Below are 22,506 nucleotides of genomic sequence, written 5' to 3'. Positions count from 1 at the left end.
ATAACAACGCACACAACAGCAAAGAGCTCTTCAGCATCGTAAAGGAACTCTCCAACCCCAGCGCCAATGCCAACGACATCCCGCCCTCACAAGAACTGTGCGACTCACTATCCATCTTCTTCCACCGCAAGATCGCTGACATCCACAACAGCTTCAACACCACAACCGCCCGTCTACGCCAGACTCCACCTCCCCTGTGAACACCACCAGCGCCATCCGCCTCACCTACTGGTCCAACGTCAACGATGACGAGACACGCAAGGCCATGAACTCCATCCACTCACCGTGGTTTTGTGAATCATTAAGACTTCTCAGGCAGGGAGTACGAAGACAGGAACGTCTTTGGAGGACCAGTTGGGACTTGCGAGATAGGGATAGTCACAAAACCCTCCTAAAGAATTACAAGATGTAGGTGATTAGGATCAAACAGGAGTATTTTACCTCTCTTACCACCTCACTCTCTTCGCCGAAAGAGCTGTTCAAGATAGTAGACACGCTCACTTCATTGAAGGTGCCAGACCCTGTTGTTAGCTCACAGCAGCTCTGCAATGATGTTGCACAATTTTTTCAATCTAAAATTGTGGATATATATTCGGCCTTAGAGCTTTAGAGGTCGGCCCTATCTACCTCATTGTGCCCATCTGTCCCTTCGCTAATACCCTCCAAGGAGTTGCTGCCAGGGTGTTTTTCCAGCTTTCCACCCCTCTCCCTCCAGGAACTTGAAGTCCTTCTGCTAAAGACCAGATCGGGGTCTCCCTTAGACCCTTGCCCCTTGAAGCTCCTTAAACAATGCAAGGAGTCTCTCCTGCCTATGTATCTAGAGATCATGAACAGGGCAATGAGGGATGGTACTTTTCCCTCACAATGGAAAAGAGCGGTGGTTAAACCACTGTTAAAAAAGCCCACGTTAGACCCGGGGGTTCTCAAAAATTTCCGCCCCATTTCGCTGCTCCCAGCCCCCGCAAAGATGCTGGAAACCCATCTCAACCAGCATCTCGCAGCCTTTCTGGAAACCTCTGGCCTCTTAGATCATTCGCAGCATGGATTTCGGAGAGAGCATAGTACTGAGTCGGCCCTTACCATTGTGCTTGATAACATCCGCACTAGAGTGGACAAGGGCCACACTACCCTCCTCATCCTGCTAGATCTCAAGGCTGCGTTTGATACCCTGTCTCCCTCAGTGTTAACATCTCGAGTGAGGGAGATAGGGGTTGAGGGGCCAGCACTTAGTTTGCTGGCCTCTTTTCTCGGCCAGAGGGAACAGAGATTCAAGCTGGGGGAGTTTCTATCTCCATCCCTCCCGGTGCATTGTGGGGTCCCCCAGGGGTCGGCACTAAGTCCGACCCTTTTCAACATCTATGTGACCCCACTTGCCAGGCTTATTAGATCTTATGGGATGGAGGTAGTCTCTTATGCCGACGACACGCAGATTTTGATGTCTCTCGCCCAACCTTTCATCTCGGCTGCCTCCAATTTTAGACACTGTATGGAGGCAGTGGCTCAATGGATGATTTGCAATTCATTGAAGCTCAATGGCGAGAAGACAGAGATTCTTGTGTTCGGAGGTAAGGAGGACATCTGGTCGGCGGAATGGTGGCCCTCATCCCTGGGCCTGTGCCCTACACCCACTGCCCTGGCCAGGAATTTAGGAGTCATGATTGACCCTACTCTGGGGATGGGTCATCAAGTAAACAGGACCATCTCTACATGCTGGGGCATAATAAACATCTTGAGGAAGATAAAACACTATCTGTCCCCTCAAGCCAGAAAGCAAATTGCAGTAGCATTAATAGGCTCAAGACTTGATTATTGTAATGCCTTATATTTAGGCATTAACAAGGGCCTTATAATGCGACTTCAAATGGTACAGAATGCCGCTGCGAAGTTTGTAATAGATCTACCTAAGCGGGCCTCCGCTACGGCTGCCAGAAAAAAGTTGCACTGTCTCCCGATAGAGGCCAGGATCTCTTTTAAGTCCCTATGCCTGATCTATGGGGCTTTGGCTATAAATAGATCTAGAGGCCTGAGGGACCTGTTGGTTCCCTATTCCCCTTCCAGAACTCTGCTCTCAGCCAACAAATCCTTGCTAGCAATCCCCCGCGTCCGTAGAGCCAAGTGGGGTGGAAGAGCCTTCTCAACTCTGGCTCCAAGGCTGTGGAATGCTCTGCCAATTGAGATTAATGCCCTTCCCTAAAAGCAAGCCTTTAGGAAGGCGCTTAAAATGTGGCTATTTGCCAAAGCCTACCCTTAGCTCTGGATTTGCCTTTTTTCTGATTTCTTTTGGTTAGGCGCCTTGATGCCTTCGGGCTTAGTTGCGCGTTTATAAATTTCATTTCATTCATTCATTCATCTCCGTCAGACCCCTGCCCACACCACGTATTCAACAAAGCAGACGCAGCCATCGCACCCCAACTACGGAAGGTCATCAACATCTCCTTCGAAACAGCGACATTCCTTGAAAGCTGGAAACACACCGCAATCAACGCCCTCCTCAAGAAGGCCAAGGCGGACCCCAAGGACCTCAAGAACTTCCGGCCCATCTCCCTGCTCCCATTCCCGGCAAAGGTCATCGAGAAAATCGTCAACAGACAGTTGGCCAGCCACCTGGAAGACAACAACATCTTGGACCCGTCCCAGTCCGGATTCAGACGAAACCACAGCACCGAGACAGCACTTATCGCCGCCACAGACGACATCAGGCACCAACTAGACAACAGCAAAACATCAGCCCTCATCCTCCTGGACCTGTTGGCCGCCTTCAACACGGTCTGCCATCGCACTCTAAAGACACACCTCCTAGAAGCCGGAATCCAAGAGAAGGCCCTTGACTGGACCACGTCCTTCCTCTCCAGCAGAACCCAGAGCGTCTGCCTCCCACCCTTCCGATCTGAAGCCACCAAAATCATCTGCAGTATCCCCCAGGGCTCATCCCTCAGCCCGACGATGTTCAACATCTACATGGCCCCCCTTGCACAAGTGGCCCGCCATCACGACCTCAACATCATCTCCTACGCCAACGACACCCAGCTCATCCTCTTCCTCACCAAGAACCCACACACCGCCAAAACCAACCTCCATGAGGGAATGAAGACCATCGCCGTCTGGATGAGGAGCAACCGTCTGAAGCTGAACTCGGACAAGACGGAGGTACTCATCCTCGGACCCACCCCCTCAGCCTGGGAAGACTCCTAGTGGCCGACCACACTGGGAACAGCATCAACACCCAACAACCATGCACGCAACCTAGGATTCATCTTCGACTCCTCCCTCTCCATGTCTAAACAGGTCAACACCGTCTCCTCCTCCTGCTACAACACCCTCTGCATGCTCCGCAGGATCTACAAGTGGATCCCGACCGAAACAAGAAGAACGGTGACACAGGCCCTCGTCAGCAGCAGACTGGACTACGGCAACATACTCTACGTAGGAATCCCAGCCAAACACCTACGACGACTACAATGCATCCAAAACGCCTCCGCCCGACTGATCGTCAACCTTCCCCGCCGCAGCCACATCACCCCCCACCTGAGAGACCTACACTGGCTCCCCGTTGACAAGAGGATAACTTTCAAGCTCCTCACCCACGCACACAAAGCACTCCACAACGCCGGACCAGCCTACCTGAACAGCAGACTCAGCTTCTACACCCCCACCCGCCAGCACCGCTAGCCTCGCCCTCGCCGCTGTCCCACGCATCCAACGGACGACCTACGGTGGCAGATCCTTCTCCTACCTTGCCGCCAATACCTGGAACACCCTCCCTACCCACATACGACAGACCCAAGACCTACTCGCCTTCAGAAGACTCCTCAAGACCTGGCTCTTCGAGCAGTAGCAGCAACCCCCTTCCCTCAGCGCCTTGAGACCCTCACGGGTAAGTAGCGCGCTCTACAAGTACTATGATTGACTGATTGATAGGAAGGAATGGGAAGTAATTCTCAATTAGCGATTTGCAATTTGAGAATTACAAATTGAGAATAATTTCAAGGGTGCAAGGGTGTCATAAGGACACCCTGGTGCACCCCTGAAATGAGCATGTGTGCGCATATGGCGCACATACATGCCCTAAGGGCATGTATGTGCGCCACATGGCACCTTGAAAAATGCCAAAATGTGCATTTGTGAAAGAAATCGTAAATTACCACCAACTAGAAGTTGGTGGTAATTTACGATTTCTTAAGGAGAAATCGCACAACTTGGGTGCTTGTTACATAGCATTTAAGGAATCGCAATTTGCGATTCCTTAAATGCTTACGCTAAATTAAGAATCGCAAAATTAGCGATTCCTTAAAAATGCAATGAGAAAATGTCTCATACATCGCGTTTTGCGATTTTTTATTCGCAAACGCTGTTTTTTTTGCGAATCGCAGGGTTTGCAAATAAAAAATCGTTTCATACATATGCCCCCTAATCTCATCATAACATCCTATTCCTCGAAAAGGACATAGTAAAAACAAATTTGTTCAGAAGATTGAGGTCTTTGTCATCATGCTTTTGAGTTAGACTTCCCCTTACATATGGTCGAATCATGATTCTGTTCATGCTTCCGCTAGTTTTATACATTGTCAAAGAATACAAGCATGAGCTATGGTACATTTTAGGCCTTAAGATGATGAACAAAATGTGAACAAGGGGACACTGCATCTGAGAGAGAGACTTGCAAAATGCGTACTTCCAAATATTGATCGCACCAAAAAAATTAATTTTCACACATTTAAAAAAATAATAATAATCATTTACAAAATCCTGGCATCTAGACTGGAATCTCCTTCAAAAGCAGTCTCTACAGCAGTGGTGGCAGGTGACATTTGAAAGTGGCGGAGCATAAAAGTTCTAGATGAGTGTCCAGGAGGGCTTAAACTGTACCCACCCAAGGCTGCCTGGAAATATGAAGCTGTCTGTCGTAATTTGTAGGCAGGCCTTCAAAAGGGCTAAACAGTGATTATCAGGCTGGCACTATGTCAGAGCGGTTTACTAAACTTTAATCTGATGCATGTGCAAAGGGCATGTGTCACAACTTCACATGAAACCTGCCTGCCTGTCCTGCCTGATGCCCGTGTCTGACTCGGAGCATCACAGGCAGGCAGCATGCCGCAGAACTGGGGCAGGCTTCCGTACTTGTTTTAAAATGGTTCGGAACGTTGCTACCGGTGTTACTTAGCTTTTTAAAACAAATGTGGTATGCGAATGCCAGGCAGTGTGAATATAGGTTGGGCGCAGCAGTTCCCGCCCATTGAAGGAAATCGCTGCTGTTCTACAGGAATGGCAATGGGAGCACAGTTTCTAAGAAGACAGAAACTATTTGTGTACCTGTACCAAGAAAAATGGCTCATAAAAACATTACAAATTCTCAAAAACATGTAACCAGATACATGACTCCAAAAACACATTCATAGCACTCTAGACAATACAGTACCTGGCGGCACTGTTGGCCCTGTAGTGTAGTTCCTAGTTTCCCACTAGGCCCTGCGCATTGGAATAACATAAACAGTAGTATCGACGTGGAACTGCTTATATTCCAGGCCTCCACTGACTATGCTAAACTTAATTGGGTTGTGTTACCAACTAGCTCAGAGGTCACTGGAAACTTTCTTCTCTGCATAGGAAGTGATCAGCTTCCTTGGCACAGACAAGAAGGGATTCAGCTTTCCAACAACCGTGCAACATGACAACTTTGCTCCTCAGATCAAGAGTCGATCTCTAGGGTCGTGTGAAACAATAGACACAGATTTCACTCAGTCAGTCTAGTGCAGTTTACTTTCACAGTATGTAGAGAATAGAGAGACGGGCGTTTATCAATAAAGGGTTAACATTTATTGAACAGTCTTTCTTCTCGTACAAGAGAAATGTATTGCCACAATTGCAATAACTGTTATTATAAAAAGTACGTACAGTAAGATAAGTATTGCGAAATAGAACTGTAAAAGCATTGATATGGTTTCTTAGCCATACAATGGTTTAAAAGTAATAAAACATATATACAGTCATATATACATTAGGCTAACATACTCAACTGGTGCTTCTAACTAAGCCTACCCCAGTGTGCCTAACCTAAGCCTAACACGTGAGAAGGGGGAGTAAGTAAGTAGCTTAAGTTAAGTTGGTTTTGCCAAGGTTTGTTTCAAGAATTCTCGTCTAAGGGTTTAGTCAACACCATACCTCTGAATAGAATGATGGAGGATTGGTATCTCCTTCAGGGGTCTCTCTCGATATCCCAGTCACCTGCGAGGGTAAACTGGAAGCGCCGGGACTGGATTTCTCTGCACGAGAAAGGCAGCGGCTTCTCTCAGCGCGTCGAGGAAGGAGGGGTGACAGCGTCCGCGGGCAGCTGGGCTGGATGTCTTCGCAGAGGACGGCTGCACGGCTCCTCAAGCGTACTGCACCATAGGTCGCGCTGTAGCGGCGATAATGGTAATCAGTAGCTTCACCACCACAGGATAGCAGGCTGCAGCGACAGAGTGCTAGTTTTTACCAACACGGGGTCATGCAGGCAGCTGGCATCAGCAACATGTTCGCTCATTGCTTAAGGCAACGTTGGTAATATTTATACCTGACAGGTGCCGGGTTTGACGCAAGTTTGCTGGACATAAGACGTCAATTAAAGATGTCACTAGGAAGTGATAGTTATCAGTTGCTCATTAGAGTTCCATTACTAATCAAAACATAGCAAGCGGGGATTTCCAGGTTTGCTAAGTTTTTATCTTGTTGAAGAACTCGGAGTGTTATCTAGGAATATCAGATAGTGACTGCTGCTCTGTCATTGCACTAATTGGTCGCAAAGGAAGTAGCAGAGAGTCATGCTGGAATGTGGCTCTGTGGCTCTGCTCGTGTGAGGCCAGAGATGACTTTACAGAAAATCGCACTTGAACGGTTATGCCAATATAGGGAATAAATGGATTTATAGCCGAATAGGGGCATAAGGTCACAGTATCGATCAGGAACCTAGATAAGCACATGACACCCACTCCACGAATTCATGTCCATCAAAATTACTAAAACTAAGCAATTAGATGCATGTGTAACATGGTGTAACATAGCCCACCCCAAAATACATAAATGCATTCGAAATAGGCGTACTTGTAATACATGGAATTTAGGTACTGTACGTTTTTTAAAGCATAGTAATCATTCAAAAGGTATTGCATATGGAATCAATGAACGATTATGCATAAAGAATTACACATGAAGTATCTCTGACAGAAGAAATGCGAGATAAATCATCACATAAAAATGCATTGTAATAATATGTGTGCTAGAGGCTGGTGTTATGTTGTTATGTCTCTAGATGTGTTTTTAGAAATAGAAGTGTGAAGCTTCTGTTCTCTAAGAATAGTTTTTACGTTAAGCAAAGAATTGTTCGTGCCAAAAAGAGAGGGTCAATATTTTTTTAAAAAATTGTCCAATTCAAAGAAAAAATCAGTTTACCAAAGCTCCTGGCAGTTTTATGTTGATCAAAACTGAAGGCCGAATTCAGAGTTCATGGGAACGCCGTGTGTCGGAAAGCTTCTCAAAAGTTATTGTTTCTCTGTGGGTGAGAACATCGTATCAGACAGGCTCGCAAAGAATTGGTCTACAAAATCAGGTGATAGTTCAACCAAATTAGATAGCGCTGAAACTTGGCAGGTGTGAGAATGATTGCTGTCATCGAATGCAGGATCAGCAATGCTCACAGAACGTTGTACCTGGATGATGTTGCTTTTGTCACTCGCTCCACTGTTACCACTTGGCTGTAGTACAGGAGTCTCCACGAATGCCGTCATCAGGATTGGTAGCCGCTGGGGACAACACAATGCGTGAGCCGTTATTGGACTTAGCAAAGTATCGACGTCCATTGGTACTGCTGATGGAAGTGAAAGACAGATGTCCAACACGCATTCCTCGCCGCAAAGCATACACCGTAGCACAGGTAAAATGCAATTTTGCCATATCGGTCTGAATGAAAGGAACCAGGTCATGTTTAGATCTCTCAGCCTGGCCAATCCGAGGACGTTAGTTATCCTGTCCCTGTAGCGCATTGCTAGGATTGTTTCTTCCATTCCCATGGGAGCTATGTCTGAGCCGAGGCTTGCCATAACGTAGCAGAAGGGTCAAAAATAGAATCCCTGCGATGAGTCCAAAAAATAGTGGAATACCACCAAAGATGGAGTGCACAAAATTAGGAAAGATTCCCAAAATTGCCTGGAAGGGTGTTAGCAGTCCCGTAAAGACTGTCTTAAAAATGCCTGGGATGCTTGTAGCACTAGACATGTTAAGGAGTTGGTCGAGCATTTGTACGAAATGCACGGGGCAATTTGTTGATAAAAGGTCATGGACCTCGGTAGCCGTCCTTGCGACTAGAAGATCATACGTCTCTTTAGATGACGTTATAGGCACTGTTGTCTGTAAAAGCACAGATTTCATTTTGCTTAATGTATCAATTCGTATAGAATAGAGATTCAGACGAGGCCAGAGGGGAGTCACTGTGTCTGGAGGCCCGCTCGGGAACAATGCTTGCATACAACATTTGACCATGGACGTTACTTCTACTAGATAACTTAGTCCGGGCGCGAGGCCACAGCACCTGTGATCCGTTCTTAGAATGTAACTCCCGTTTGCGAGTTGCATAAAGAAGGGCTCTATCTGAGTTGCAGGTGTGACTAGCTGGTGGCATGAAAGGTTGTTTGAATTGCCATCACATGCTCCGTGTAAATTAATACCCTGACACAAAAGTATACCGCTTAGTGAGTGTTTACAGTTGTCACCACTAAGAAATACATTTTTGTCGCTGTCACTATAGCAAGAATGAGTGTATGGTAATTTCCATTCGGATTTAACATATCCCTTACCCAATTGTTCATACTGGCCAGCAGGTATGTATTCAAGGCACTTTTTAAAGCGGAAAGTTGTTATCGGAATAGTGATAATTCCGTGTATTATCCATTCAATGACAGGACTCTCTGACATTGTCAATGATAATCTCTCGAGTTTCTCGATGCTCAAGATTGTATAGTCTGCTCCTTTCTGTGCCAAACTGATCTGTTTATCAGTAAGGTTAAAAATGGAAAATAATGACGTTGTGTTTATCAGACGCCAAGGCACATAGCCTGAACGAAGATTTTGCAGCGTCCAGCCTAGTTCTATAATAGAGCGTAATTGAGACTGGCCATGTTGTAACATTAGCAAATCTCTGTCTATCACATCAAAGGCAGAGGATACAATATTGTCCAAAGAATATATTCTGGAAGACAGAGTCATTAACCCATTGTCTACCACAGAAAGTGATTTTTCCAAATTAATACGATCAATTTCTCGTATCTTTTCAGCAGTTTCAATTTGCTTTACTTTCCAAGCCTCGTTGTAAGCAGCATAGATGCTGGTCGCTATGAAACGCTTTTGACGCTGTTTGCGTGGTCCAAGAATGAAATCGCGCAAATCAGCACCATCTTTTAATAAAGACAAGTGTTGCTTAATTTCAGCCAGTGTGGATGTAGTTAGCCATTCTAGGCAGAGTTTACCTACACTGTATGTGGTTATAATTCCTGGATGTTGTCTCTGGGAATATCTAGGGTCTAATCTGGTCATTTTTAAACCCTGTGTTTTGTTCAGGAATCTATCTTGACAGCTATTTGTGTCTGTAGGCCAGATTAACCACTTTTTCCAATCAGGATGTGTTCTGTTGAAATGTAAAATGTGTAACACGTCTAACTCTTTATCTGCAGTTGTATTCTCAGCTATTGGCTTTGGTATAGACGGTGTTTTAAGGTCTTTGTTCTTAGCTAGGCCAAGACAAGATGTTTGGTGTACAGTGTCATTTAAAAATAACATTTGTTCTGGTATCATGCAGGTTCTAAACAGTGCTTCTATGCCTTGCACCTGCCAATCTTTTGTACCCCAAATTGATTTTGTTTCAATATTATTTTTCCAATAATCAAAACCAAATGTCATCATTTTGTCATAAAATGCTTCTGAATATATCAATTTAGAATTTGTCAGCATTGTTTTCATGCCTGTTTTATCTAACAGTTTATAATAAAACGTTTCTGCATCACTGGTGTTAAACCCTGAAAAATATTTGAATTTCTCAAAAAATGCTTTAGAACTGCTTTTAGGTGGTGTAGAACAATGTTCCCATTGGTTATACATAAAAACATTTCTAGGCTGTGCAGATTTATGCAAGTAATGATCCCCATAGTGGGTATAACAGAATAACTGCTCATAACTAGATGAACCTTGTAAATAATCATGATCTGTGAATCTAGCTGACATTACTAAATCAGACATCATGTCATTAATACTGTTAAAGTCCCAATCATCAGAGAATGTACTAGGTGTAACAAAGTCACTTAAGGAAACCTTTAGTTGATGAGGATACTTCAGGATTTCAACCGGACCATAGATCTCATAGTCTGTTTTCTCCCATACTACCCCACCAGGTATTGGAATTGCTGTGACATTTACTGTTGACAGTTCTCTTTTCTTCACGTGGGATGATCTGTGTGGTTTCAGGACTAGGTTGATGTTCTGACTTGCTGTGTCCATTCAATTGTAATGAACTTTCCTAAAATTAAAACTAAAATTAGGCATAGTAGGAGTATGAATACCCCTGAGATGATCCAATGCTCAATCAACGGTGAATCCAGATATAGTTCTTTGATTTGTTGAAGGAGTCCTGTTGTATTTTCTTTAGAATACTTTTTTGTTTCTGGCATCACTTCGGGGTCGTTTAAATCTTCAGAGAAGTTGTCGAAGTTGATGAAATAACCAGAGGCAGTTCTGTCAATTGATGGGATTGTTTTTTCAATCTGTCTCTCGGTAGCACTTTCTGATGCCACATCATTGTAGACTGGTGTTGTTTCATGACGAACTGTTTCAATCTGTGTTTCAAGAGGCACGAGTTCCATGGCATTATTGCATAGTCCTTCATTGTGCACTGCAGGCTGATCGAATGTGATGAGTCTTTCAGTTTGAACCTCTTGGATTGTTGCAAGTTTGGGTATTCTGTTGTTTCTTGGGAGTCCACTGGGCCTACTGTTGATTATAGGCCACATGCTTGTGGTTTTACCAGATCGATAGACACGACTCTGTTCTCCTTTTTACCAGCAAGGGGCGGTAGCACAACTGATCTTGTTCCGGTGACTGCTAAGACAGGTACTGCTTTTCTGTAAGAAGGCCCAAATTCCTTCTTAACCGCGATCTTTTCTCTGACTAGATCCCCAATCTTTGGAATCCAGACAGTCCTTGCTGGGGCTGTTGCGGGTGGTGCCTCGTCAGTGGTATTTGGCTGTTGCTTTAACTTTATGTTGCTTAATGATTTTCTTGTTTCATTCAGTTCCTGTAAAACAGCCAAACGGTCTTTTACTTCAAACTGCTTTGTTTCTGCTTGTACCACTGACATCTGACTATCGAGGTCCTGAACGTTCATTCTTATTCCGAACAATAGTTCGTATGGGCTGAAACCTTTTAGAGAATTTCTTGGCATGTTGTTAAGACTAGTCTGGACACTTATTAAATGTTTGACCCACCCAGCGCCTGAACCTAATACCTTCGCTGTTATAGATTGCTTTATGTCCCGGTTTTTTCTTTCTATCACACTTGTGCGACGGACAAGAATACCGCAACCCAATTCCCATGCCGGCCATGGCCTCCTTATAGGCTCGAGAGCTGAAAGCAGGACCCTGGTCAGAATGGAACTCGGTAATTGCGTATGTGCCGATATGGACTCGCTAATCTTTTATAACCGTTCTAGCGTCAGCCGAGCGCTGGAGGCCTCATTTTTTTAAGTGCTTTTTGTCTTAATGGTGTACACTGGGACGCGCTTCTCTTCTTTGATTGCGCAGATAGACCGCCTTATGCTGTCTAGAAGGGATCCTGAAACTACACTTGCCTGTTCATTACTGCGATCTCGGTTGCAGTTTTCACATTTTTGAGCAAAACATTGAATATCTATACTCATTCCTGGCCACCAGTACTCTGATTGCAATTCTTTCAGAGAGGCTTTGATTGTTTGGTGTCTCAGTCCCAACCCCATGTGTGCTTCCAGTAAGAGGAAGCCCCTCCCGCTCCTGTTTGGAATTACTCTGTCCCCCACTCCAGGGATTCGAGCAAAAGGAACGGAGTTTGCATCGATTATGTATGCATAATTGAGTGGATAGTTTACGGGTAGTGCTGCACAGTCGCCTTTTACGGTCGTTTTTACTGCTAGCAAGGTTTCCCCGTCTATATACTTATCTGTACGCTTTTTTGTGGCTACGGAAGCCGGGTTAGTTGCTTCCGCGGTGGCTGTATTAGCCAATGAATTCCCTGCAACGTGAACGCCATCACGTTGAAGACTCTGTGCGTGAATCACGTGAGTCTTTTGTAGTTCTTTACTTAAAAGAGCTACCTCGTTCCAGAGCAATTTATGCTTTATTGTGGCACCTGTGTCATCTTTGTAGTCGTTTTCGATCCAACTCTGCAGTTTGTTGTTGTAAGAATTGACGCAAAAATGAGAATCGCACACTATAAGTGTGGGGAATTCGCGTTCTGCATTTTCTAGCGCCATCTTTAAAGATCTGATTTCAGTTCTCTGAACCGAACAGTTTCTTACAGATTCAGTTTTTGTTACTTTCGGTCTGAATTTACCGCATAGCCAACGACCTTTAATGATCGCACATGCTGCATTGTAGGATTTACTCTCTACATTAAAATGCTGTACAAAGCTATCTGTATAGATTATACAGGCGTATTGTGGGAGAGGCAAAATTTCGATTGGCAGAGGATATTCTTCTTCATATTCTAAATCATTCAGTTCTTCGAATTGCGGGGCGAAATAGTATTTCACGTCTTCCGCTCCTAGAGAATCTATGCACTGTATCCATTTCGGATCCAGTGACACTGTAGGCAGGTTTACTGGGCTGAATAGCGCCTCGAAGGCGGATTCCGCTGTAAGGATATTAATCCGTTTGCCGTGTGCTAGTTCTCGTTCATTTGCTAATGCGATTTGCACTGCGTTCACAGTTCTTTCTGTGCGACTGAATGTTTTTTCTGCTTGTGTGTACAAGTGAGATTTAATTGAAATTGGTACCTTTTCTCCCTCATTAGAGGTCAGGTACGTGAATCCGCATCTTCCTGGGATGACTCGGATTACAAGATCGATCGTGTTGTCACGTGTATCTAATTTTGTTTTTGCTAACATGTCTGTTTGCAGTGATCTCAAAATTTCTGTGTGTTTTTGAGTCCAATTGATTTGTTTTAAATCAGGTTTTATTAGTTCGTAGAGAGGTTTAACCCTCTCTGCGTAATTTAGGATGTAAGTTCTTCCGAAATTCAGAAAACCTAGTATTGATTGTAAATTCTTCAGCGTTTTTGGAGCTTGGAGTACAGCGCACTTCTCTAAGAAGTTGTCCGCTAGGCTTTTCCCTTCACTTGATAATTCGTACCCTAAAAACAGTACTGTCAGATGGGCAATTCGAGACTTTTTAAAGTTGAATTTGTAACCCTCTGCTGCGAACCCAAGTATAATGGTGTTCACTCTTTTCAAGTGAGTATCCAAGTCGTCGTCTGTGAGATAAATATCATCTACGTAAGATAATGCTTCATCATCATAGATTTGTAGTAACTCTGTTACCCTAGCTGAGAATAGTCCTGGGCTGTTCTTGAACCCCTGTGGGAGACGACAGAATTTTTTCTGTGACCCAAATGCGGAGAAAGCGGTCAGATATCTGCTTTCTGGTGCAATGTTTTGACAAAAGAAACCATTAGAAATGTCTAATGTCGTTTTGTATTTTTTCCTAACTATGTTATTCATTAGGGCTGCACTATGCGAGTTTTGTACTGCAAAAGTTTTGCAACATGTATTAAGGTGTCTGTAGTCCAAAACTAGACGATATGAATTGTCTGGCTTGGAGACAGGAAACAAAGGATTGTTCATTTGAGAGGTGCATGTTTCAATCACCCCCTGGTACTCAAGTTGATCCAAGATCTTCCTGACTTGTTTTTTAGCTTCTTGCTTTATGGGATACTGCCGTTGGGCAGTTGGTTCACTTTTTAGTTGGATTTTGTGAGGCGTAGAATCCTCATCCCATCCTACATGATTTTTATACAATGCAGGTGCCTGGGCTACAGCCCATTTCCTTGCATATGTGTATTTTTTGTGAATCGGTATGTGATTCGAGAAGGCAGGCATAATCACTTCTTCGCCACGAGGGCACTCCCTGACAAACTCCGGGGGCCAATCTTTTTCAGCTAACAGAATATCATAGCCTTTTGAGAGCTTATCCCAAAATAGACCCTTAATTTTCCTAGTCTTATCACCCTCTATACGCAATGTTATTTCGTATATTTTATGGGGCTCGCTAAGTCTGGTGTCGGCAGTTTCAACCTGAATGTATTCATTCGTGTCCACTGTCTCCAGATGACTCATCAAGATCTTGCGCGCTATACTGATCTCTGCTGCACTGTCCAACATTGTCAATGCCCACTCCCCGTTTTTCAACTGTGTCCTCAGTATTCTCGGCATGGTTGATTACTCTAATACTGGCTACCTTCTTTTTCTGAAATTGAGATTTCTTATTTTGAGCAGGTTCCTTGTCTTTGGACTTGGTGTGCTCTCCTGGGTCTGACCGTCCTCTTCTTTCCGAATTCTGTGGAAGAGATCGAGAGGGACGTGTATCAATACTTTGATATCTATCAGGTTTTTTTATATTATCCCTATTTCTAAGGTTATATCTTTTCTCAGAGGGCTCCCGTTGGGGAGACTGGCGTTCTCGAGTCGGAGTTCTTTCCCTCCGTCGAGGAGACCTTCCTCTGGACTGGAAAACTTTTTCCTTGGGAGTGGATTGTTTATTTCCATCCCAGCTCTTTTTAGGAGTGTTTGAATTATTTTTAATAAATAATTTTTCAGGATTTTCGAGCAGTAGGGGCTTAACTTTTTTCCCACCCAAGCTGTCTCTACCTAATTCTTCATAGCATTTTTCTATGATTTTTGCAAGCTCAACAGGATCTTTTATATCTGTTTCCCTCAACTTCTGGCGAATCGCCACAGATGCTGCTTCTCCCTTTACATTGGCTAATAATATAGCCGTGACCTGCTTGAAGTCTTTCAGTAATTTCATACCTAGATTTAAAGCTGGTTCTGGACCGAATTCATTTTGAATCTGTTTTAGCACGTCTGGTATTACCGCCATAGACGGAACACCGTGTGTTTTTGTGTAAATGGAAGCAAAGACTGTACCCCAAGTGTCGCAGTCCTCCACGTGTGGTGCGATTCCCATAGGAAGGCAGATGGTCAAGATTCTGTGTTTCTCAATAGGGGTAGTATCAGGAAATACTGCCTCTATTTGAGTGATTTTCTGGGCTAACCAGAAAGGAATTTGTTCCCGTTTTACGGGTGTTTTACCAAGACATGACTGTATGTTCTGTGGTGTAATTTTATTTGTGTTCCCCTGATGAGGGGTCAGCTGGTGTGAATTAACAGCTGGCTGGACTGTTGCAGTCCGTATTACATATTGGACTAATTGCCTATGTATTTTTATTAATGTGTTTAGCTGTGCTAACAGCTCTTCTTTAGACATTTTTGCAATGTCAGGATGTGGTGTGTAGCTGGCTAGAACCGGCCACGTGGCTCCTGGTCTACCTAGTGGACCGAGCCTAGTTATGTGATCATTGTGTTTTAGGGCGCCATTAAACCAGAGCAGGTGCTCTTGAAATTTAAGTGGAATTTCAACCTCCTCGAAAGGAGCGTACTCTTCCGGAGGTTCCTCTATTTTGTAATAGTGAAACTCTTGTGTTATCGCGTTTACCGCTGGAAAGTTTATCCATGAATAGAATACCTCTGTCTGCCGATACTCGTGAGCCTCTATCACGAAAATTACTGTACCACCTTGAGGTGGCAGTCCGTTTTCTATAAGTTTTAAAGTTATAGATCTTCTTAACTGGACCGGGATGATAATAGCACCCGGGTCTGTGTATTCGGGACCTTGCTGAGTCGCATCTACTGCGGCCCCAGTGGTGCCGTTGTTTTCTACTGACATTGTATAAATGCAGTTTTTGCAGAGTGGGTCTCCAAGGAGACAAAGATTAGATGCACAATATTTTGGAACACTGTATCCTTCAACGTTGAATAAACCAGAGCTTTACATAGGAATCTCTTCCTACTAAGGTCGGGCGGATTTTAACCTTTCACCCACTCCAGACGTCTATTGGAGTATTTACGGGAGAAAGGGGTGTGAAATATGCACGACTGAGTTACTCTACAAGTCTTACGTTAGTTTATCGCCTTACCAAACGTTGGGCGCCATGTAGTGTAGTTCCTAGTTTCCCACTAGGCCCTGCGCATTGGAATAACATAAACAGTAGTATCGACGTGGAACTGCTTATATTCCAGGCCTCCACTGACTATGCTAAACTTAATTGGGTTGTGTTACCAACTAGCTCAGAGGTCACTGGAAACTTTCTTCTCTGCATAGGAAGTGATCAGCTTCCTTGGCACAGACAAGAAGGGATTCAGCTTTCCAACAACCGTGCAACATGACAACTTTGCTCCTCAGATCAAGAGTCGATCTCTAGGGTCGTGTGAAACAATAGACACAGATTTCACTCAGTCAGTCTAGTGCAGTTTACTTTCACAGTATGTAGAGAATAGAGAGACGGGCGTTTATCAATAAAGGGTTAACATTTATTGAACAGTCTTTCTTCTCGTACAAGAGAAATGTATTGCCACAATTGCAATAACTGTTATTATAAAAAGTACGTACAGTAAGATAAGTATTGCGAAATAGAACTGTAAAAGCATTGATATGGTTTCTTAGCCATACAATGGTTTAAAAGTAATAAAACATATATACAGTCATATATACATTAGGCTAACATACTCAACTGGTGCTTCTAACTAAGCCTACCCCAGTGTGCCTGACCTAAGCCTAACACGTGAGAAGGGGGAGTAAGTAAGTAGCTTAAGTTAAGTTGGTTTTGCCAAGGTTTGTTTCAAGAATTCTCGTCTAAGGGTTTAGTCAACACCATACCTCTGAATAGAATGATGGAGGATTGGTATCTCCTTCAGGGGTCTCTCTCGATATCCCAGTCACCTGCGAGGGTAAACTGGAAGCGCCGGGACTGGATTTCTCTGCACGAGAAAGGCAGCGGCTTCTCTCAGCGCGTCGAGGAAGGAGGGGTGACAGCGTCCGCGGGCAGCTGGGCTGGATGTCTTCGCAGAGGACGGCTGCACGGCTCCTCAAGCGTACTGCACCATAGGTCGCGCTGTAGCGGCGATAATGGTAATCAGTAGCTTCACCACCACAGGATAGCAGGCTGCAGCGACAGAGTGCTAGTTTTTACCAACACGGGGTCATGCAGGCAGCTGGCATCAGCAACATGTTCGCTCATTGCTTAAGGCAACGTTGGTAATATTTATACCTGACAGGTGCCGGGTTTGACGCAAGTTTGCTGGACATAAGACGTCAATTAAAGATGTCACTAGGAAGTGATAGTTATCAGTTGCTCATTAGAGTTCCATTACTAATCAAAACATAGCAAGCGGGGATTTCCAGGTTTGCTAAGTTTTTATCTTGTTGAAGAACTCGGAGTGTTATCTAGGAATATCAGATAGTGACTGCTGCTCTGTCATTGCACTAATTGGTCGCAAAGGAAGTAGCAGAGAGTCATGCTGGAATGTGGCTCTGTGGCTCTGCTCGTGTGAGGCCAGAGATGACTTTACAGAAAATCGCACTTGAACGGTTATGCCAATATAGGGAATAAATGGATTTATAGCCGAATAGGGGCATAAGGTCACAGTATCGATCAGGAACCTAGATAAGCACATGACAGCCCCAGGGTTGCAAAAGTGTAGCCTTCCGACTGTGCTTTATGAATGAAATTCTATCTGGGAAAATATCCCCCTTTTTGGGCTTGATGTCATCATGTAATTACATTAGTGGTGCTCAATGTAGATCAAGGATTGCCAGACCCATGTCACATGCTACATTTTAAGGCTATCGACAGAAGATACATATGCATACAGTGCACCTACACTGAAATCATACACATAGTGGTTAAACAGAAAAATGGCTTGGATCTAGCCCCAATGGACCTTTGTTTGTCATCCTATAATCACGCCATTTGACATATAAGGTCACAACTTAGGCAATGAGTGCCTAGAACTAGTGGTGCTCGAAGTTAAAAAAATAATGTACTCCTAACGGTGTGAAGACTATACCAGTGCTGGAAATTGTTTGCAGTACTTTCATACCTAGTGGGACCACCTTTTGAACCAATGCATAAGCTCAAACTTCAACATCTCTCATGGAAGGTGCTCTTCTCCCTGGTCAACTGTCTTAAGCTAAACACTGACAAGACCAAAATCATACTCTTTGGGAAAAGCACATCACTGTGGGAGTCCACCTGGTGGCTAGCAGACCTGGGACTGACACGTACTCCCACCACCCATTCCAAGAACCTCGGGATCATCACTACAGCAAACTCGACAGGAACGCCAAAGTCAGTGCCGTCACAGCCTAATGCACCATACCCTGAACATGCTGAAGAAGATTTTTTAAATGGCTCCCAATCAGCATCCAGAAACCAGTCACACATACACTGGTCACAAACAAGCTGGACTATGGGAACACCCTCTATGTCAGAATCAACAAAAATCTCACCAGAAGGCTGCAGTCCATTCAGAACAGGCAGCCGTAATCACTCTCAACCTCCCTCGCTGCACTCCACACCCGAAGGAGTTCCACTGGCTCCCATTTAGAAACTAGCACTATTCAAACTCCTTACCCACACTTTCAAGGCACAACACTGACCCAGCATACCTCAACAATCACATCTGATTTCACAACCTTTACAGCCACATCTGCTCGTCCAGACTCCGACTTACATATATCCCACACATACGGATAACCAGATCCGGTGGTCGAGCCTTCTCCCACATTGCTCGTAAAGCATGGAATGACCTTCCGCTACACATAAGAGCTTCCTCCTCACATAGTCCCACTCAGCTCTAGGTGTGGCTAGCCTCACACCTGCTCAGCGCCAGGATACCATCCGGGTGATGGTGGGCTCTACAAATCAGCATTACATAACATTACATCAGGCAGATAAGTGAGTGCAATCCTAACTTTATGCTTGTTGGAATCTTTTGCTTTGTTCCATTTAGGAGTTGCATTAATAATATATTCTTCAGAAAAAGTCATTTCATCTTTCCACATAAATCAGAATATCTGGATTCACAAATGTCTCCTCAATTCAGGCCTGCTAGCCAACAGATTTTTTCACTAGATCAAAAGAGATCATTTATGGTATTATTTTTGTAACGTGTATTTGTATATATCCCCGATGATATCAGCACAGATTATATTCTAAATACATTTTCTTACCCCTTTCAGTATCCCATGGGGGTACTCAGTCTTAGAGAGTGCTGCCTCCAACCACGTATTGTCCTACTATAATGGTGCCGTGAGTGTGGGATGATACATGGCTGGAGGCAGCACTCACTCAGACTGGGGTACCCCCATGAGATACTAAAAAGGGGAAGAAAATGTATTTAGGATTCCATCTGGGCTGGAATAAAGAAGGAGACCTTTATGTGGATTCCTTGTTTCATTAATTACCTTGGCAGATCTTCATCAGGAATTTGGTTGTTATCCCAGTTTAACCCATTTGGAGCTGTTAGTCATTCCATAGCTTGAGTTCTAAAATTTGGCAGACCCCCTCATTTGGGTTGAGAAGTGACAATCCTGGAGAAGGCAGTGGTAACTCACCGAAACATGCATAGATTGTAGTGATTCAAAAGCAAATCCATTTTAATGAAAAGGACAAATAAGTGGAGCATAAAGTTCTGTACTATCGAGATTGCTTTTCAATTGTTTGTATAGAGGTGTGCCAGTGGAGGGGACCTTGGATAGTTATTCTTCACTCGCTAACACAGTACGTAGTGGCCATGCTTACACTGACTGCTACCTTTCCTGGTCAGACGTTCAGCGTGTAACAGAAACAATTGATCAGATCAATGAGGCAACAGACTCAGATACACTACATCTGGAGCAAATGAATTATCTGTTTCAAACCATCGTTCTAGCAAGCTAATACACTGAACCCTGGCACGTAGTTGTACCTTGCTTCTTCCTTCTTCTGTTCTAACTCAGCTTCCAGCTCTTGTTTTCGAATATTATTTTCTTGCTCTCGCCTTAACCGTTTCTCCAATAGAGCTGCTCGTTTAAGGGCCATATCATTTTCTTCCTTCTGATCATCCTGTGAGAATTCAAAATTACCATAAGTTAGTTATATACATTCTTCACAACCCCAGAATGTTATTAAGAAAAGGAAAATGCTACTCACTCAGTATGCATCTGTTCTTGCCATGTAGAGCTGTAGATTCACATGCGTTGCATAAATCTGCCATCTAGTGTTGGGTCCGGATGTTTCCACTTTGTTTTTCTTCGAAGAAGTCTTTTACAGTCACGAGGTAGGTGACTCCTCCTTTCAGTTATAGTGCGCATGGGCATCGACTCCATTGTTAGATTGTTTTCCCACAGAGGGTGAGAATGGAGTTAGTAAGAATAGAATAAAGATGTCCATGCATATGTATCTAAGTAAAATAGTATTGTAACAGGTACGGGTGCCCGGGGAGGTGGGTGGATGCATGTGACCCTACAGCCCTACATGCCAAGAACAGATGCATACTGGGTAAGTAGCATTTTCCGTTTGAGGCATATGAGCCGTAGATCACATGCTTTGCATAGACTATACAGCAGTAATCTCCCAAAGCGGTGGCTAACCTGTAGCTGTTGCAGTTGTTTGAAAGAGTGTACGTAGAACTGCCTGGCCTACATTAGCTTGTTGTCTGGCTCACACAGCTACACAATAGTGTTTTGTAAATGTGTGTGGTGTAGACCATGTTGCAGCTTTACAGATGTCAGTTATGGGAATGTTTCCTAAGAAAGCCATAGAAGCCCCTATTTTGAGAGTGGATGCCCTCTAGGGGGAATTGGTAAAGTTTTCTTTGCTTTTGCATAGCATGTTTGAATACATTTCACTATCCACCTGGAAATACCCGATTTCGAAATGGGATTGCCTTTGTGTGGTGGAACAAAAGCAACAGAGATTTGTTTAGTTTTACGAAAAGGTTTGGTCCTTTCCATGTAATAGAGTAATGCTCGTTTAACATCTAAGGCATGTAGAGCTCGTTCTGCAACGAATCAGATCGAGGAATGAACACAGGCAACTCAACAGATTGGTTGATGTAAAAAGCTGATACCACAATGGGTTGAAATTTAGGATTAGTGCCAAGAAACACTTTGTTCTGATGTACTTGTAAAAATGGTTCTTCAATGGTTAGTGCCTGAAGCTCACCCACTCTCCTCAGTGATGTGATAGCAATGACAAAAGCAACTTTACAAATGAGAAATTGCAATTCACATTTATTTATTGATTCAAAGAGTGGACCCATTAGTCTGGTAAAGACAATATTAAGATTCCACGCTGGGGCAGGTGGAAGTCTAGGTGAAATAACTCTTTTAAGTCCTTCCATAAAAGCTTTGATAACAGGTACTCTGAAAAGAGACAGATGTTGTCTATTCTGAAGGTATGCAGCTATTGCAGCGAGATATAAGTGTATAGATGTATATGCTAGATTTGAGCACTGCAAATGCAGTAAATAATAGATGATATTTTGAACTGAAGCATCAAGTAGGTAAATATGGTTGTTATTACTATAAATAAAAAAAATGCTTCCATTTTGCTGCATAGCAAGCTCTTGTAGTAGGTCCTCTGGCCTCTTTAATGATATTAATACAATCTGGTGGAAGATTGAGATAACCAAACTCTATAATTTCAGGTGCCAGATCTCAAGGTTGAGAGGCTTGGGATCTGGAGGTCTTATCTCTCCATGGCTCTGCGTGAGGAGACTGGATGTGAGATGGAGTTTTTGATGAGGAACTACTGAGAGTTCCAATAAGGCAGTGAACCATGGCTGACTGGCCCATGTGGGAGCTACCATTAGTGTGAGGGATGTTTGCCTGAGTTTCCGAACCACTAGTGGAATGAGTGGGAGAGGCGGAAAAGCGTTGGCAAATATCCCTTACCAGTTCATCCATAGAGCATTGCCTTTGGATAATGGGTGTGGATACCTGGAGGCGAAGCTTGGGCATTTTGCATTTTGGTGTGTGGCGAACAGATCTGTGTCTGGGAAGCCCCACATCTGGAAGAACGGGAGGAGAAGTTGAGGGTGAAGTTCCCACTCGTGGATTTGTTGTCTCTGTCTGCTGAGCAGATCTGCGATCTGATTGTTCACTCCTGTGAGGTGTTCCTCTAGGAGATAAATCTTGTGAGGAATGGCCCACTTCCAAATGGCTTGTGCAAGGTGTGACAGTTGGCGAGAGTGTGTCCCCTCTTCCTTTTGTATGTAATACATGGCTGTCATGTTGTCTGTACGTATCAGGACAACTTTTCCTACAAGGTGAGTCTGAAAGGCTTTGAGCACTAGAAAGACCGCTTGCAGCTCTAGATGATTTATGTGGAGTAGCTTTTGCTTTTGACTCCACAATCCCT

The 22,506-nt window shown here is 44.0% G+C and overlaps 1 protein-coding gene across 4 annotated transcripts in view; it reads right to left on the bottom strand.

Annotated features, from left to right (window-relative positions):
• Nucleotides 1–22,506, bottom strand: part of CAMSAP2 (calmodulin regulated spectrin associated protein family member 2) — a 541,958-nt gene that overhangs the window by 61,453 nt on the left and 457,999 nt on the right. For all 4 annotated transcript variants that reach the window (XM_086957854.1, XM_086957865.1, XM_086957838.1 and 1 more), the window contains one exon: nucleotides 20,072–20,208. In XM_086957854.1, the coding sequence (XP_086813980.1) occupies nucleotides 20,072–20,208 (137 nt within the window). The remainder of the gene's footprint in view (nucleotides 1–20,071; nucleotides 20,209–22,506) is intronic.

Source organism: Lissotriton vulgaris, chromosome 1_1 (assembly GCF_964263255.1).
Source record: "Lissotriton vulgaris chromosome 1_1, aLisVul1.2, whole genome shotgun sequence".
Taxonomy (NCBI): domain Eukaryota; kingdom Metazoa; phylum Chordata; class Amphibia; order Caudata; family Salamandridae; genus Lissotriton; species Lissotriton vulgaris.
Note: the sequence above shows the minus strand (reverse complement) of the source record. Positions and strands in the feature narration are given on the sequence as shown.